Source organism: Dromaius novaehollandiae, chromosome 17, assembly GCF_036370855.1.
Source record: "Dromaius novaehollandiae isolate bDroNov1 chromosome 17, bDroNov1.hap1, whole genome shotgun sequence".
Lineage (NCBI taxonomy): Eukaryota > Metazoa > Chordata > Aves > Casuariiformes > Dromaiidae > Dromaius > Dromaius novaehollandiae.
Genome location: NC_088114.1, coordinates 653,657 through 672,643, shown reverse-complemented (window position 1 = coordinate 672,643; position 18,987 = coordinate 653,657). Strand labels below are relative to the sequence as shown.

Below are 18,987 nucleotides of genomic sequence, written 5' to 3'. Positions count from 1 at the left end.
GAGAAAACTACTTATTTTCTGAAGGAAAGATGTTTTCTTCCTCTTTTTAATCTGAGCTACATTGGTCTGATCCCCCAAAAAACAGATGGAAGTTAAACATCATCTCCAAATGATTTCTCAGCTCTTTCTACATCAAACTATGTCTTTCCCAAAACTCAACGACAGCAGCTATGCTGACAAGAAGCTAGGAATCCAAACATCAGAGGTAACTTACAGACTGCTACCCAAAATAAAACCAGTTGGTTCTGATACAAGAATGGAAACTGTTCTTTGTTTAAATGCAATAGCAACCAAAACAGCTGATCAGCCTCACTCTCGCCATGGAGTTTCAGCTGAAAGGAGAATGACTTTGATTTCACCAACATGGAATTCCATGTTGCATACCCTTCAACTGGTTTGTGTCCCACTAGTTCATTAATAGCAACACTGCATGAAGCCCTACAAAAAACAGGACCCTGTTGTGCCAGGCACTGAAAAAACACAAAAATAATCTACACACAAAGCAGTAGACCTACATCACTCATGGCTTAAGGAGAAAAAAATATGCAGGAAGGAATGGAATATACAAGCTAAAAAACTGTGTGGTAGTGAAGAACTACATCCCATTAAGGCCTTCTCCAGTGGCAAGACGTGAACTGGGATTAGCTACAAGTGCATCAGTTAAAAGGAATGAAGAGTAGAGAGGAAAAGACTTTACAGCCTCTTTGGACAAAGTCTGGCTGTCTGTCCTAGGGACTCTGACCGACCAAAGCTCACGGGGATGACAAGGTCATTCCAAAGTTTGCTGCATTTCAGAGTCCTGTAGCTGTAATGTTATTTAATAACAATAGTACTTGCGAAGAAATTCTTTGCTATGCCAACTCATGGCTTTACTGCCGCTTAGTACTTTAGAGGTGTAACCAGAAAACCAGAACTCCCGCATGGGAGGGCATCAGGGACATGCCAAGAAACCAGGAAGTCTGAGGCGGGCAGACACGGTGGTACGGACTCCACATTTTGGCAGACAGGCAATGGGGTCTCGCTACCCAGATGTGGGTCTGCATCTGAGTAAGGTCTAAGATTCAGAACACAGAAATTCATGGAAGGGCTCTCCAAGCATAACAAGTTAGCATTTCTACGGAAAATGGGATGGTGCCAACTCGTACAGTCTCTCTAAAGTCCCAATTAAGATGAATAACACAGCTGGATATTTTATGTATCGGCCTGAGTCCCCCCTCCCTACCACTTCAAGTAAAAATAGCAATGCCTTCATGGAGGTTAATCCGTGGCTGCTCAGGTGTTGTTCCATTTTAAGATGAGGCAGAATTGCTGGCCCCTTGGAGTCATCCATACAGGAGGTGTACGGATATTCCACGGTAGTAGCGTTTGCTGAAGGAAGTTACAAAACAGCGTGTTTGCCAAGGAAACGCAGATACTGGGAAGACTCTCAGTAAACCTACCTTGCTTCTCATTCCAAACCTGGGGCTCACCCTTTTCAAGGCAGATGAGCTGATACTCATCACCTGGCAGGTAAGATGACAATCGTAACAAAAATAATTACAAGGTAAAACAGGGAAAAAAGTATAGCACGGTTTACCATGAGATCAGACTGTTGTTTTATCGCTCTGATGGCAATTTAGTACAGAGTATATTTTGGCATGCTTCTTTGCAAATACGCAGCCTCAGAACTAATCTGAGATGGAGACAGATTTCTGCAGTCAACTGGCAAACATCTGCACCAGTTTACTCAGGTCCTGGATCAGCAGAACTGGCCACGAGAGCGGTGCCTGCAGCGAGAAGCCCAAGCACAGCTAGATGATCTCCCAGGGCTGCTCAGCCACTGTCGCTTCACAGAATCCAGCTAAAGAGCCCGCGCTTTCCAGGTAGGGTGTGAGCCCAAAGGCGTGCCAGGGACGGGTCTCCACCCCAGCGAGAGCCACGGAGGACGGGAGCTCAGCTCTACCCAGAGCATCCCCGCACTGAGTCGCTCCTGCCGCAGAGCAGCAAAGACTCCCTCTCCCTGCAGGGAGCCAGTCTAAGTCGATACTGGTTACTACTGAGCCGAATGCAAGCTGGTCTGTGCTCGGGTGTCACTGCGCTAACGACCCCAGCGCTTTGGCTTACCGGAGAGACGTAAGCAGGCGGTTTGGTACAGCACGGCAACCCAGGGTAACCAGCCTGCCCAGACCACCGCGGGAGGCTCCACCTCGTTCTGCCGGCATCAGCTCCGGCTCAGCTAGGCTCACCAGTAAAACCCGAATCTGTATGATGTCAACTGCAGGCCAAACAAACGTTTTTCTCTGGAAAAGATTCAACTGGTTTGTACACTAACTACAATAAGTGCTTTTACAGACTACTTCCCATTAAAATGACAGAAACTATTTGCAACTAAAGCCACAAAATTTAATTCCAAATTCAGAGTTTGAGACTAGGCTATCCCATAAACAGTCTCATCCCAGTTGTATAATTCTGTTCCAGTGTTCATGTATATAAGCAAGACCATTTATACAATTAAAACTAAACATGTCCAAGTTTGAGTTATTAAAATAACTAAAGTAACTAAGTTGTTCATGCTTCCAGAAAAGGCACATAAGCATAATCTCCTGTAACATGGCAAACGTTGGACCATCTCACAATCCTCACTTAAATCCATTAAATGTAGTAAACTAGTAAACAATAAAAATGAGAATAGAAGAAACTATGATCAACCTTGATAGAAAGAGCAATGTTTCCATGTAATTAAAAAAAGATATTTTATTTAAAAATATGACTCATTGTTCATTGTCAAAAAATAGAGAGCACAACAAGAACACCAAGGCTTATAACCTGTGTTTTCCGTCACTATTGTGCAGTTTTGCGAGCTAAAAGGAAACTACGGTAACAGCTTTAGTTGCCCAAACATGCACAGGATGTGAAGTCTATAAAAAGCTTAGCGAATTAAGCAAGCAGCATCCATTTCACGTTTTGGAGAAAAAGTCATTAAAATCAAGTTTTGAGAGCTAAATTACTGTCATCTATCTCCTAAGCAAATAGATATCACACTCAGGGTCCTGAATTATTCCTGTCCTTTAAAAAATAGAAGATGTTGGCTCTAAGTTGTATAATGCAACAAATTCGGAGGCGGAGGGAGGGGCAGCGAGGGAGGTGTTGCCTTGTTTTCTTTCAGGGGTGTTCCTTCAGAACTCAAACATGGACTTCCTAGAAAACAGATTTCATGGTAGGAATTAATTTAGGTGGAAAGAAAAGCACTTCACTTCTTGTACCTCCAGCATAACCTTGAAGTCTACTTTTCTACTTATCTGCTGTACAGTGTCTGGAACAAGTCTCCCACTCCTCCTCCCCAGGCATCCTGAGTTAAATCAGTGGTGAAAGGACTCCTCGGCATCTCCGTGCCTACGCTGCAGTCACTAGCACACAAACAGTTCATTGTTTGGACACTACAAAATCTCCCGACAAACATTTATTCAAGGCTTTTGGATTAAAATAACATTTGTGCAGCCGAAAGGTAATAAATCACAGCACGACTCTACGGGCGACCTAAAGGTCTTCTGACATCTAATTCCATCTCTTACTAAACAGAGATGCTATCGAGGGGACCGAGTGTCGGCAGTCGGTTCAAGCCATGACGGGAGCCACCACAGCCCTGCCGCCCCGTCCTCCAAAGGGACACGGCCCCACCTACCCCCCCTCGCCACGGCGCTCACGCTGTTGCACAGTAAACTGCCGAAGGACCCGAGCCACCCGAAAACACATCGCTTTTTTGTGACAGCACGTGCAAGAGGGTACGAAGGGACTGTGCAGCCCAGAGGGGAAGAGAGGACTACAGAGGCATTTGTTTGGATCAGTTTAGGCTATGGTGCCTCACCTTAGGGGGAATCTAAGTTGTGCTGATGGCACAATCCTTACAGTTTTATAAATATTCCAGGACAAATACTGTCATCCCTTTTTAACCATGGCTAACCAAAGATGAATGGTCCCAGAGATGATTCTGATCAAACTGATGACACATTCAAGTATTCTATTATTTATAAAGTCCTGGTTTTCTCAGTACAGTAGGAACCAATCACTTCAAACCTTTTCAAGCCGGTATCCCAATCAAAAACCCATCCTGGGCTTCCCCTATTATCCTGCACTAGGCATTTCTCTAGTCAGCTCCTCAACTGCCTTGGTCATCTCTCCAAAGGAATCCTTCCGCACTCCTCCACATGCATGCACTCCTTCCAAACACCCGTGGCTGAACCACTCCTTTCAACCTGTATTAATATCTGTACAATTCTACTTTGCATGTATTTTGGCAATCTGTATTCTTAGCTGTTTCTCTCAAACCAGTATTCCAGTTTCGAGTTAAATATACTTAGCAATAAAAGCTATCGCTATTATTACAAACTGACCCAGAAATCGCCTTTATGAGAGTCCATTAACTAGAGCGTCCACAGTCAGGAAGTCGAGGACTTCAGCAGAACATACAGGTGCAGTGTGCACGTCTTAGGTCTTTGCAGTAAGGAGAAACTTCTTACCTTTGCTGAGTATCTCAGTCCTCTTCTTTCACCTTTACCCACAACTTTCTTCTCATGTGCCTATTTCTAACCTCCGTTGTCAGCTCTTGAAATAAAGACCACATACCTCACTATTCCAAGGAAAACTGAGAAGCCTACAACACTGTAAAGTAATGGGAATCCGGGGTTTCAAAGCACACGCTGTGCTACTGTGTTTTCACACTGATTTTCAGAATTTGCTTGCATCATACTGGCGGTAGTAATGAAAAACAAATCAATATAGAAGTTTGCCAAAACAAGAAATTATTCGCATTTCTGAAGAGTGCCCCTGAATTCTGTCATCAGTGAAATTCTGGTGCTTTACAGAATTCTTCTGAATAGTTGTAAACTACATAAAATGACACCATTCTGGCACTGCAGCACCTCTACAAGGTCTTGTATTAAATTCTTATGGATGATGCTACTAAAAAGAAAAAATTTCTCAGACATAATTCAAAGGAAACTAAACGCCGCATTTACCATCAAGTCTTTTCTAATTTAGCAAGTTTTGTGAGCAATAAAAGGCTGCAAGATGAGATCCCTTTAGTCACATGGTTTCAGCAGCCACCATTCTGCGTTATGTTCAGATTTCTCTTATAAGCACAAACTAACAAACCAGGAAACATATATATCTGCCGACACCATGTTAAGTGCTCATCCGTACCTATTTACATCATTTCACTCTAGTACAGACAGATTAAAGATTTTTTGGTTGGTTGGTATGATACTATATAGATTTTACCTTGAGGAGAAAAAAAAAAAAAAAAAAAAAAAAAGAACCGCAGCCTGGAAGCACAAAGCACTCCGTTCATCCACACAGGCAGCCCGGCAGGGAGGTGCAGACCAAGGGAAATGAAGTCTGGCTCCTCTCACCCCACAGGAACTGCGTGTGTCCTGCACTGTGCCTCCCCTACATGCTGACACCCGGCAGCACCAAGATGATCAGCCCCAATATCTCCCGCCCCAGCTGAAGGATATGTCAATGCTATGATGCATGTTTATCCCAGAGCTACAGCTGAGAGAAGATGTTCACTCTCAGAACTGAAGTGACTTCTCGTACCTAGCCTATTACCCAGAAACGCACTGCTCCTTAAAAGTAGGCCTTTACTAAAGGCAGAGAACCAGTCTAACAGAAATTTTGTGCATATTATTGATTTCTTCCCCTAAACTGAACTATGTTTTAGCAGAGATACAAACTGATGAGCAGGATTAAAAGGGTGATTTCAGATATAGCAGAAGGTTACAAAGTCCATTCACAGTAATGAAGGAAGACCACATTAATCTCCTAAAAGGATTCAAATGCTGCAACTAGAGCAATTCTATTTCTTAACAGGAACAAATTAAGATGATTTTCCCTTGCAGAAAATTCCATAACTACAAGCAATTATCTTGTATGCTAAAATTCTCCAGTACGGCACTTACTGCAAAGAGTGTTCCTATCCAATGCTCTATTTAGGAAATACAGGAGATTGTTGTTATCACATTGATTAACCTACAGCTCTACCCTGTCAGAATTTGCAACTATCTTTGAAAATAACAACAAGAATCTTTACCCGATGACCCTATCATTAGGTCATTATGAAAACTGAAAAAACACAGACTTTTAAAAGAGCGTGTGGAAAAGAAGAGGAATAAATCACACTCATAAGTTAACGCAAAGAAAGAGCAAGTTATAACACAATGTTATCCAATGAAATCCTTTTCTGCTGGGTAAATGAGAGGCTCAGAGACAGCATTTTGAAATGCGTTATTTTAGGGCAATAAGGACAAGTATGGCAACAGCTGTTGCAATATTTGTAAAAACTGTATAAAGTCAAACAAAATACCAGAGGTTACATGCAACTAAGCTTTGTATTTGTTCTTCTTCTTGTGCATAAGGAAAATGTAAGCAAAGTCAGTTATTCACTATTTTTTCATAAGCAAACATGTAAAATCCTACATAACTTGGCACCAACAGTGAGAACCAAGCCTGCTGGCTTCCACTGTCTCTGCACATCTGTTGTCATCTCATATCCCGGTTCATACTGCCAGGGCACCGACCGGGTTCCAGATGCACAGCCAGAGGCAGCCTCTTCCGAGCCCGCGCAAAAACTAGCACAGTGCTCACTGCACACAGCCAGAAACTCCTGCAGCATCCAAAACCAGTGACGGGCTGAGCCTGCTCACAGCACAGCATCTCCCAGGCATTTTAGAACAGGGGTTTCTGAATCACACTTGCAAGAGTTCACGCTCTATTCAAAAGTCATCTGCAAAAGACTGCACAGAGTCTGCGAGAATCAGCTGCTCCACAGCTGCCCCGTCCACCACGCCAACATGCTCTATTACTGAAACCCTCTAAAGAGTATTAAGAAATGGTCAGTATCTGCCACTTTGAAAGTCCCTGAATATTCACTGACAGCCTGAAGTAAATAATCCATACATTGGAGACCCTGAAACACAAACACGAGAGATGACAAAAGGCAACAGCAATGTGACAGCAAAGGACAAAACACAAAAGTCAGGAACAGTTTTCGGGCACTGTCTCCTCAAAAATGGGAGGGTCTTTTTTGTGTTCACACTATGGAACAAGTCTGCAAAATGAAGAGGTGTTGTACTATCTTAAACTATGAGACTGAAAGAGTCTGTCGAAGGAAGATGTAGAGACCCGCATACTAAAAGATCACGTACTAAAAACAACACAATGCACTGTAGTAACAAATCCCACACTACATCCCATCATAACGTGCAGGGTAGGGAGCAAAACTGATCAGGACTTCACAGGTTTTTCTGTCGTGCCTGGAAATACACAAATCAGCACAGACACAGCACTAAGCCCCATGCCTGCCTAACCAGCTTAGATCTGGCAGAGACATCCTCCTTCTCTCCCCTATCGTGGAAACAGTGAGATTATTAATACCCTTCATGGTTCCCCCATATACCACACCACTCACACGAACCGAGAACAAAAGAACAAAACCAACTGCTGAATGTTAATTTTCATTTTGAAATTCTGTGCTCTTCCAAGGGTCTCATCATATCCTTCCCAACCAGAATGGATGCTACGCCTTTAAAGTGCTACAGCTAGTTTTTTAGGGGGAAAAAAAAAAGAAATAAAAGAAATAAAGAACAGTAGTGACAAGCTCTCTCATGCTCACCCCGTCTCCACTGATTGCTAGAACCAGAAAGTAAGAATCGTGAGGGAAGCAGAATCCTGCACTGAATTACCCAGAGCCCTTAGCAGCTTTAATCACTGCTGGACAAAGAGTTTATTATGCAATACAGACTACTAGACAGCGCAAATGAATAAAATTGTAAGCTGAAACAGCAGTAACTTTGCTAGTAATGTGTTGAAGTTAGATATCTACCTGCTACAATATTTTAGAGCCCTTATGGTAAAAAAGAATTTCTCCTCGTACCCAGTCAGGACTTCCCATATCCTGACTTGCACCCTCTGCTTCTCGTTCTGTCCCCACGTGCCTCGAACGGGACTCTGGCTCAGTCTCCTCCCCACCCTCCCATGACGCACCTCTAAGCGGCAAGATCTCCCCTTAGCCTTTTCTACTTGAGGCTTTTTCCTTCAAAACTACAAAAAAGACAGTAGCAGGATTTCAAAGAAAAGAAAAACACCCAAAGCAAACAAACACCCCCCCCAGACCCACACCACACAATTTTTTTGCGAACACGCCTACTGCAGTCCAAAGCTTGTAAGAGTTTGCAGACAATGTTTATCACAAGAAATCCAAACTGCAAAGTCTTCTGACTGGCAGCTAGTTCGATGGCAGAGCTACACCTCCTCAGCTCTAGCAGCTTTGGGAGAAACTTCTTCATTCCAGGTCACTGTTAGAGGAAACCAGGAGAGAGCTCTATCACTTTGGCAGAAAGATGGATTACCAGCTCAGACTGCTATAAATTCAGGCAGAACACCATTCCAGAGCAAAGCATTATAATGCCTTAAATGGAAAAAGATCTACAATACTTAAGAGTTCAGTAATGCTATCTATTTTTATTTATTTAAGGCTATAAGAAGGTAGACAAAGATTTATAAAAACTCTTGAGAAACATAAGCTGGCTCTTCTAAAAACTTACTGTAATTGCTTTTATTGTATTTCCAGTAAGTTTAAGTACTGGTCTGGTAATTGTTAGTTTTAAAACTAATGCTACCAATACTTCTTGGTCCCCTTTTTGTTCTTGAAAGACACTCTCATCAAGCGTGGAGCAACTCTGTTCCGCCTGCATCACTGAAGGAACAGCTTCGGTTTACACAACTTGCCAGGGAATCTGTCCACTGGTTCCCCGAGGAAAAGAAGAATTCTACAACTTGTTACATTTCACAAGAGAAACAGACTGCATTTAACATATTTTCCCTGCAGTGTTTCTGTGTAATATGCCACACAAGCACAATTACTGTCAAGAAAAAGGTCACAAAAAGATATTCCATTATTTCAAATGAAATTAATAGAGACTGTCCTGTATAATAGCTTTGGGTTCGTTCAGGCTCCACTTAAAACTCTAAATTGCACAGGGAGTAAGTTGTTCCTCTCCGTCCATGAAAAAATGGATGCGTATGCCCAGAGTGAGTTGTAGCATTGCCAGATGGAGCTACAAACTGCGGTGCACGGTTGCAGGCTAAAAGGAAAGCAAAAGGAGAGGCTGAGCCTCTTTTGGATCCTACTGTTAGGCTTTTTAAAATGAAAGTGAACAAGATGAAACACAACCTTACCTTGCTGAACATGTATTTATAATCCTGATGGAGCATTCAGACATACCAGAATACTATAGATCCACACTATATAAAAGCAAAATAAATTTCTATAAGAATAAACTATGGCATAAATTTAATGAGATTTGCATGAATCTACTAGAAGCAGATTTTTTCCTGTATTGCAGAAAGACTGAATTAGTTGTTTATTTATAGGGAAGTAGTATATACGAATAAACCCTCTAACTGAAATGCTGTTGCTCTCAGTAAAGGTGCAATTTTTGCCTGTCAGCAACAATGGGGTACTGCAGTTCATCGGTCTATCAATATTAATGTTCTAATGAATCCTCCCCGAAACCTCCACCTGACATGGTCAGGCGGTACTTTCAGGTTATCTCCAGCATTTAGTCATCAGAACCGAGTAGCAGATGACTTCTGTGTGTGTTTTTTCCTTTTGTAGTATCTGAAACGATTTCTGTCATCAGCTTCTTAAGCAGACAAAATTTAGCAAAATGGCTCCTGAATAACAAACGAGGTGTGTTCAGTAAGGTTGACGCCCCGCCTTTTCAACCTGACAAATTTCATAATTTTGAAGGGAGTGCTCTCTCACCTGCGCTCTCGTATTCCTCCATGCAACCGCAAGCATAACGGACGGTTTTATTCATAGAGAAAAGACCCTGCCTTGGCAAACGAGAACAAACAGTACCAGCAGAGCCATTCTCCGCGCCCCGAGCCGAGGGCGGCTGCAGCGATCCTGGTCAGCGGAGCGGCTGGAGCCGCCAAGGGTGGCTCCCGCACGAGGAGACCCGCGAGACGCGCCCGGGAGCGGGGAGCGGGCCGCTTCGCTCAGAGGGGCGGCCGGAGCCAGCATCCCGGTGACAGCACGCCGCGCGCGGGGCCACGGCAGGCAACCGTACGCTCATCCTCCCGGCAAACCATGCCCCCAAGCCAGCTTCCGCTTCGAAAGGAGGTTGCGATAGAGAATGAGTGGAAAAGGAGTCTACGGCTCCTGCAGCCTGAGCCATTTAACATATTAACATGGCTAATTTTAGGTTTTTCACGTAACGTAGTCAATATAACATATCAACCATACCTGTATCCAGGTCAGGCACAATTTAATTACCACCCTCCTGAGAGCCGGGGAGTGCCGTTCCGCTCGCCCCAAAACACTGAACATCATACGCTTGAGTTTTAGCCTGGCTGCCTAAGGCGAGGGGCTCAGACACGGCGGTGGCAATCCCCTGCCCGCCCCGACGGCCCGCTCCCGGCCCACCGACCCTTCGCCAGGGAGACGCGTTCCCAGCGACGGCGCCGGCCGGGCAAGCAACGTGGACCCTGCCCTGGGCGAGCCCCCGCCGGGCGGCGATGCCAGCAGGAAAGCAGGGGCACTGGTAGGGAAACGGAGGCAGAGACAAGCGGTGAAGCCCACAGGGAACCAGCCTTCATTAGCTCTGGTGCTCATGGAAAAACTTAGTAAGCAATAGCAATTTTCTGAACTCAAGAAAACATACGCTGTTCATGACACAAAAACGTTTTAGTCATATAAAGATTTTTTTTGCATTACTTGGAAGCAAGATAATGCCTCGTGCACGAAGGGTTATAGCTGTATCCTAATATCAGCAAATGAAGGAGTTTGCTCTAGGTTTACCCCCAGGACTAAAACTGCTCGCAATCCTACGCTGCGCAGTTCTGTAGCTAAAAGCAAAAATCTAGCAACGAACAAAACACCTTAAACGTTTCGTGAAAAAGAGTACGGGGAAGCAAAACAACATGACTAAAAACCTAATAAATCAAAAGAGGCTCCTAATTTAGTACAGCAGCCCACACGTTCAGCTTCTGTATTTACAGTGCTTATGCTTGGCTATTTCAGCAGGGAAGAGGCAAGCAAACCACTTCGTTATCAGAAGAGACCGACAGCTCTACATGACCAAAGGCTACAGGAACGCTAACTACTATAGTTGCTTCCTCGTTTTGTGAAAACAGCATTGATCTCCCTATTACCAGACGCAACGGCAGCACCGCTCTTCAGTGGTTTGCGTGAGTCATCTTCCTGACGCTGCTCCGTACAGCACACGGCTGCAGCACCACCGAGGCGCCCGGGCCGGGCCAGCAAAACCCGGCTGCGCCCACGTGAGCGAGCTGGCAACGACGACAAAATAAACTCTGTCTCTGCAGAGATTTCAACGGTACAGTACTACAGCTGAAAACAGAGCCTGCTCCAGCACGAACGTAGTTTCCACCACATCATAGCAGCAGTAGGAATTATTTTTACCCAGGCTAATAAGACACCTGATAGCTCAGACTGAATTCGACTATCTTCTACACCCACTCTACAGAATCAAATTTGGCTGCCCAAAATCAGCTTGACCAGAACACAGGTGGTAACGCAGAGAAGAGCACAACCGTCTGACACCGCTCGAGGCACGAAGGGGTGAGCCGGCGCCGCGGAGCGGATCCCGACACGCGAAACAGGATCCTCCAGTCAAGGAGCCCAGCCAGCTGCCAAGAACAATATTTCAGTGGTTCGGCCGATCTGGCTGTAACCATGGCCTAGAGGGGTTTCCATAGCCATAACCACAGCAGTGACTGTACGTTTGGTTGGAAATAGCAAAAACAGACATTTATAAATCTATAGTTTGTTTGCAGGCATCTGAAAACCGATCCGAGACAGGCACAGAAGCCTGAAGACGGACGGCAGCTCTCATCGAACCCGCCTTTCATCTGTCTGCTCGGCTGAAGATGTGGCAATTTGAAATGCAAACTCCTCTCGCTAGGAGTAATTCCCTGCTTGAGAGAATTGGAGGAGCCGCTTCGGAAGAGCGGAGAGGAGACGAGGCACCGAGGCAGGAAGCCGGGCGGATTACCGCGCCGCGGTGGAAGCGCGCACGCCCGTCGGGACGCGCTGGAGCTCGGCTCGTTGCAGCGTCGACGAACGTTCAAAGCAAGCAACGCTGTCACGCGCTTCACATATGATTCCTATTTCTTCCCTGATGTAAAGCGCAGTATCACGCATCATGCTACGGAGGAGGAGGGGGCCCTGCTGGTTCAGGCAGGTTCCCCCCCCCCCCCCCCCAAAGAAAGAAATAAAAGTACACCGCCACACAGCTGCCGGGAGCGAGGGGTCACTGCCGGGGGGGGGGGGGGGGGCATTCGGTTTACCAGATTTCCCCGTGAAGGAATGCCAATAAAACGCGGCGCCAGGCGCGTTCGAGGAGCGCCGTCCCGCTACCGCCGGGGCCGCGGGGGGGGTCGCCGGGGCGGCCCGGGGCAGCGCCGACGCTTCCGCAGCCGCGGGCGGGCGCGGCGGCCCCGCTCGGCAGGGCGGCCATGTTGGGGGACGGCCGGGGGGACGCGCGGCGCCGCCGCCCCCAGCCCCAGCCCCGGCCTCAGCCCCGGCCCCGGCCCCGGCCTCAGCCCCAGCCCCGGCCCCGGCCGCCCCGGCGCCGCCGCCAGCGGGCCGCGACAAGAGGCAGCGAGGAAGCGGCGGGGGGGAGACTGGGAGACTGGGAGACTTCCCGACGCTTCGGCGACGCCGGGGGGTCCCGCGGCGCCGGCGGCCGCCCGGGGCTGGGGACGGCGGCGGGAGCGGGAGCGGCCGCCCGGGGCTGGGGACGGCGGCGGGAGCGGGAGCGGGAGCGGCCGCCCGCGGGACTCACCTTCTTCCGTGGCTGCCATTTCATCATATTTGTAGAGCGGGCGGGCGGGCATCAAGGTCGCGCTCGGGGCCCGGCGGCGGGCGCAGCGGCGCGGCAGCGCCCGCTCATGCTGCCCGGCCCCGCCGCGAGGCCCGCGCCGCGCCCGCCGCCGCCGCGCTCGCTGCCCCGCGGCCCGGCGCGCGGGCCATCGGCGCCGGCTCCCCCCGCGGGCGCGGCCCGCGGCGCCGCTCACGCCCGCGCCGCCCCCGCGCGCCGCCCGCGCCGCCCCCCGGCGCCCGCGCGCATCGCCGCTCCGCTCCGCGCCCGGTGTGGGGCGAGACCCCGCGAGCGGCCCGGCCCCGGCCCCGGCCCCGGCCCCGGCCCCGGCCCCGGCCCCGGCGCGCCGCCGCCCGCCGCGCACTCGGCCGCGGAGGGGCGCGGGCAGCCCAGAGCCCGCCCCGCCCCGCCCCGCCCCGCCGCGCCCCCGGGTCCTGCCGCCCGCCGTGCCGACCGGAGCAGCGGCTCGAGGGCGGATCCGCGCCGCCGCCCCGGCTCGCAGCCCCCCCGCACGGAGGGAGCGCAGAGCAGCCGAGGGAGCGGGGTTCCCCAGCCCCGCGCAGGGGGAACGGGAACAGCCAGGGCCTCGGTCAGCAGCCCCGGGAAAGCAGCCGAGCACCTGCCGCGCGCGCAGGAGAGCTCAGAACACCCCGGACGGGCGGGTGCCCCGCGCCGCGCAGCAGCAGGACAACTAAAGTGACAGATCCTCGGAGTCCAGAATTAACGAAGCACAAAACATGAAGCAATGACGAAACACATGAATGGCTTTTTCTCTTTTTGATACAAGTCACAGTCTGGGCATCCAGAATTTATTTCTAGGGCGTCCTGTAAAACATACAAGGCCTTTTTAAGCCTCGGATGGCAGGGGAAAAAATGGGACACAGCAGATAAGTGCAGGTATGAAGATGTCAGGAGAACAGGCAACTTGGGATTATTAGGAAAGGAAATGATGAAAAACAATGCAGGAAATATCAAAAAAAATTTGCTCGGTATAAACTCCATGGTGTGGTTATATCTTGAATATTATGTGTAATTCCGATCTTCCCATCTCAGGAAAGAGACGTTAGAAGTAGAAATAAAATACAGAGGGGAAATAAGGATGACCAAAAACGTACTGAAAAGCTTCTGTATAATATAAGGCTGAAGAGACTAAGTCTGATGAACTTGGAAGAATTTCTAACACTAGAGACGGAGGGAAAACAGGGATGTACAGAACTGCGAATGGCATGCCGAAGGCAAGCGGAACGCGCTGCACCACCTCAGTCACGCGCGAGGCGCGAAACGTCGGACGGAAGCTCTGAAACGAACCACAGGCAGTTCTTCTTCGCACAGCGGAAAATGGCATCGAGGGACCCACAACACAAAGTACTGGGAAACCTGCAAGGTATCAATGAGTTTCAAAAACCAGCCAAACAAACCAACCGTTTTATACACCCTGGTTTGTCTAGCAAGGGTTATCAAACACAGAGGAGCAGATAGGAGCTCTGGCCGGAAAGGTCCCTGCTCTAACAACCAGCAGACGCCAGGAGGAACAGGAGAAGCCGGGAGCACAGAGGAAACGTCCCTGCGCAGCTGATACGCAAATCTTGTTTTCTTTGATACCACTAGAAACAGAAGAAATATATAAACAGGCCTTCAAAAAGACAGCCAAATTGCAACTCTGCCTACAAACATATAAACATTCAAAGCAAACTGAGAAGTTTAATTCTGTACTATCCAGTGATACAAAATCGTAAAGAAGCAATAAAGAAGCTGAAAAACACATGGACTAAACAGTCTGTTTTCTGTCATCACTGAAATCTGATCAAAGTGACTGACAGTAATTGTACCGACAAATTCAATAAAAGTGCCACACAACACTGCAAATTGGAAGAATTCAGAAAAGCAGGCACCCAGGAAGGACAGGCTGGTACCACACCGCTCCGTCTTGGCAAACTGCGAAAGGACGGAGCGCGTGATAGAGCTTCCACGCGCTGCTGTGTGCCGCCAGGCGAGTCGAACCCCTCGACACCCCAGTCTCGCACACGTAAAAGAGGCAAAACGATGCTGTTCTGCCTCACAGGTACATTTTTTCCTGGAGCAGAACCCAGACAGCGGGCGACATGCTGCGGTTTAAAGCAGCTCGGAGCACCACTTGCACGGGATACTCCAAAGCGCAAAGGTTCAGGGCTCACCAAAGGAGAGAGTATCTTGGTTCCCAGAAGCATTCTGAGGCACTACTCGACGGGCTGAGATCATCAACGGAAAAGCTGGAAATCCCACCACGTATTAAAGCTGAACAGACAAAGCAATGACACGACCAAAGTTACCCTGAGTTGTGGTGCTTGCAGTGCAGCCCAAAATATGACCTAAAGGGAGCAGACACTGGAGAAGATTTTGGGGAGAACAGCCTGTTCTGTTCTTCAGCCTTGCTTTCACAGGAAAGGAATCGACAAACTGGGGATGAAACCGGTTGTAATCTCCCATGTAATTTCCTATTCAATCCAATTCATCTCTTTCTTCTGGTCATCCTGGGTTGTCTCATATGCACGGAGGGAAATCACAACTTTCCTTCCATGTTGCTGAAGCATTTAGATCGTTACGGCAGAAGAAAATCAAATGAGACAACACAATTCCAACATTTGTGAAAAATTCCCTGGGGCCTGAAGCAAAATCATTAATACATCTTTTATGTCCATCAACTCCAGAAAGTGCAAGTGCTTGAAATCTCATATACTACTGCTACAGTATATTGCTGTTCTACAGGACCTGTAAAACTTGTTAGACTGAAACCAATCCAGACAATTTCTCAGTGCTGAGCTTTGTTTTGATCTGGATAGAAAAGAGGCAGGATTCAAAAGCTAGCCCAAAGAGTGTGTTCTTACCAACATCCTGATGTAGGATGTAAAAACTGATTTGATTCTAAGAAGCTCTGGCTTTTCTCCAATAACGACAGCATTATGTATTTTACTGAAATGATTCCTCAAAGAGGAATCTGCTATGTCTTTTCCAAATAAATGAAACAGAAAAAAATTCACGTAGTAATGACTATTAAAGAGGGTGGTAAAAAAAGCCCACTCGCTGAAATCTGCAACCTAGTTTTCATTCCAGGGAGGGGTCACAGAGAGAAGGGCCCGTGACACTGTCCCCTTCGTTTGCGTCCCTGGCTCAGGCGCGACTCGTCTCGGACGTAACCCAGATGGCCCTTCGTGCAGGTCCTCGGTCACTCGGTGCCTCCAGCTGACCTGGGAGGTCGCAGGGAGAGGACGTCAACGCATGCAGTGCTCCTCGCAAAGGCCAGAGGACACAGGACAGGACCACAGAGAGAAGCAGCAGCTCATTTCTCATTTGCTCGCTCAAGAAATTCAACGAGACGTTTATTACTGGAATATCTGCGTGGTTCCAGATTTATGTTGTGGCTGGAGTACTTGTTCCACCATGCTCCTCTCACCGCTAACTAAGACACAGCTAGAGGGCAAAGCCAGGCAGCATTAGCACCCTGGCCATCTCTGAAAAGCAGGTTATCCTGAAACTGCAAAGCTTTAGCCTGAGCTGCTGGAACCGATCTGAGCCAGCTCTCTAAAGAATGAACAGTGTCTCAGGAGAATTAAAAATCTTCAATACATGAAAATGCCACGGTTTAACTGTATTTGATATTACTGAAATGGTGCAGAGTCACAATTTTATTGCCGTGATGAACATCCAACAACGCAGCATCTCACAGAAGTAAATACATTTAATGGCAGCCTGTAGCATCAAAACATGGATCAGCAAACGTTCATTGCTAGGACCCTTGAAAATAAACCAGCCAACACTTCCTCACGGCAGTCCCTCTGCTCGGGAGGTGGTATGGCTCAGCTCACGCGAAGGGGAGAGCAGCTACTCCTTACGGGACGTGAAGCTTCTGCTCGGAGCCTCTGTGGCCGAACGCTGCATCTCCCGCAGGGACAGCACACGGGGACGGATGCTGCTGCTCAGGCGCATGCAATAAATTAAATCACTGAGAAAATGCAGGAAAAGAACAGATGTGGCAGAGCAGAAGAGGAACTTCATCCGGTTCTCCTCATCACAGCTAGCATATCATGGAGCCATGCCCTTATATTATACTAATGGTAGACCCCAGAAACTCTGAACCACTTGCATTTCCATAAATTTACAAATGGGTATTGACAGTTCTGAAGAGCTCTATAGATAGCAGAGCCAATACTCGAGTGAAGAAAAGAAATGCTCCAAATCAGACAATGCCGTTTTCCCGGGTGCTGTCAGAAAGAAGCTTAGTTTAATTCAGACAGATTGCAAAATGTTTTGTTTTGACATGATCAACAGAAGGTTTTTGAAAATCTTCCTGAGTGAAGATAATTAACAGGAAGCAAAGCAGGAGCTGTGCATATACACCCGTCAGAAAAGGGAGCGAGCTGCTTCAGTCCTCGTCTTATTTCTTACACCAGTGATTGGCATTTCTGCTATATTTAAACTTACTTCCTTTTTTTTCAATAGTAGGAAAAAAGAATGTTGACACTATTCTAAAAGCCATAGAAAATATCCAGAATAAAGGCAGTATAAATGACTGGTATCTGAAGGAAATGGCAAGCATACTCAATCTTTCAACAACTCAAAGCTATCTGAATTTTTTTTTTTTTTTTTTTTAAGATCAAAGAAAATGCAGCCTTTTTTTTAAGGTCTCCATTTCTCTTTCCAGCTTGGAAGCTACTTGGTATGTAGTCATTCAATTGCCAGAAAATGCTGAAATCATTTTGCTGAAACCATTACACCGGCAGCTGCTATCTCTTCCATCGTGAGAAGGGAAACCTCATGTTCATGTCAAAGTGAACCAATTCATTTTCTCAAATAATCAGCAAAGCCAAGAAATTCAAGCGCTAGGGATTTGTAAAGTTCAGCCTTAATCAGTAGCCAATTTTGTCTAATAATATGAATGCAAAGTAAAAGATAATTCTGGTCCATCCAAGTTAAATGCCTCTCCAGGTCACCAAAGGTGAAATGATGGAAAGCAACCACCAGCTCCCCTCTCCGGCATCCTTGGCTCAAAAAACCACTCCTGTCTAGACAGCCGTATGCCATCATTTCCTATATAAGATTATGCTCCGTTCATAGAGGCTCTCCTAGGCTACAGACTTATCTTTTCAGTCAGAATCAGCACTACGAATTCGTTCTGACAGAGCGGTGCGAGTCCTCTGGACGCTGTGGTGGAGCTCCCAGGGAGCAGCTTTCTCTTCCAAACTGTCCAAATACACATCAATAATGAATAAACATATTTTATTCCTTCAAACATTTATGAGCGAATAATAGCATTTAGGCTGGTTGTCACAAAGCCATCCAGCAAAATGACTGGCTACACCGTTACTCTTTTTTTTTTTTTTTTTTTTTTGCCTGATTTACCTTCCCTGGGACTTTTAAAATTGGGATTGTAGATCTAACAGTCCAGTATATTGTGCCAAATAACTGCTATTCTTCTGCTAAAGATGCTGAATAGCTTCAGAGAAAGCTGTGTCATATTAAGACATATCCCATATTGGATCTCAGTCTTACAACTCAAGAGAGAAAAAAAAAAAAAAGAAAAAAGGTGTCTTTTTCAAATAGCAAATGTCAAAGATTAATTTATCAAATTCCACCCTAAGATACAGTAATATCTTCTATCCCTATCTCTTAAATTAGCAGAACAGAAAACTGTCTCTACTGAGAAAATAATCCACAAAATGAGAACAGGCAACACTTAAGTTAATATTGTGGATGGGATCTTAACACTCATACTGTCTGACTTGATTTTAATTGTGCCATTAATGCTGGTTTCTGGCTCAGAAAAAAAAAGAACACAGAACTATTTGAGATCTATCTCCTTTTTTGCGTAATTCTTCTGCTGTAATAACTTTTGAGTTGTAATACGTTTTCTACAGCCTGAAATTCCATGTAGTCAACTGAAATGCATCACCTAGAATCGACCCCATACAATGCAGGTAGAAAAAGGTCCCGCTGGAGATGGCTCGTCGAGCAGACTGCGGGTTAGGGTATCCAAAGCAAACGAGAATTGAACTCGTTGCATCATTCTACAGTTTAGCAAGCGGCTAAACCTGACAGCATTCAGCAGGTACCCACCGAGTCAGAGAGC

General features: G+C 46.9%; 1 protein-coding gene across 4 annotated transcripts in view; it reads right to left on the bottom strand.

Annotated features, from left to right (window-relative positions):
- The window catches only part of TTC28 (tetratricopeptide repeat domain 28), a 218,734-nt gene that overhangs the window by 125,888 nt on the left and 73,859 nt on the right, over window positions 1-18,987 (bottom strand). The window contains exon 1 of one of the 4 annotated variants that reach the window (XM_064521841.1): window positions 12,849-13,283. The exons of the other annotated variants lie outside the window; for them this stretch is intronic. Coding sequence (XP_064377911.1) covers window positions 12,849-12,875 — 27 coding nt within the window. The 5' untranslated portion in view covers window positions 12,876-13,283. Of the gene's footprint in view, window positions 1-12,848; window positions 13,284-18,987 lie in introns of those variants that run through there. 4 annotated transcript variants of the gene reach the window in all.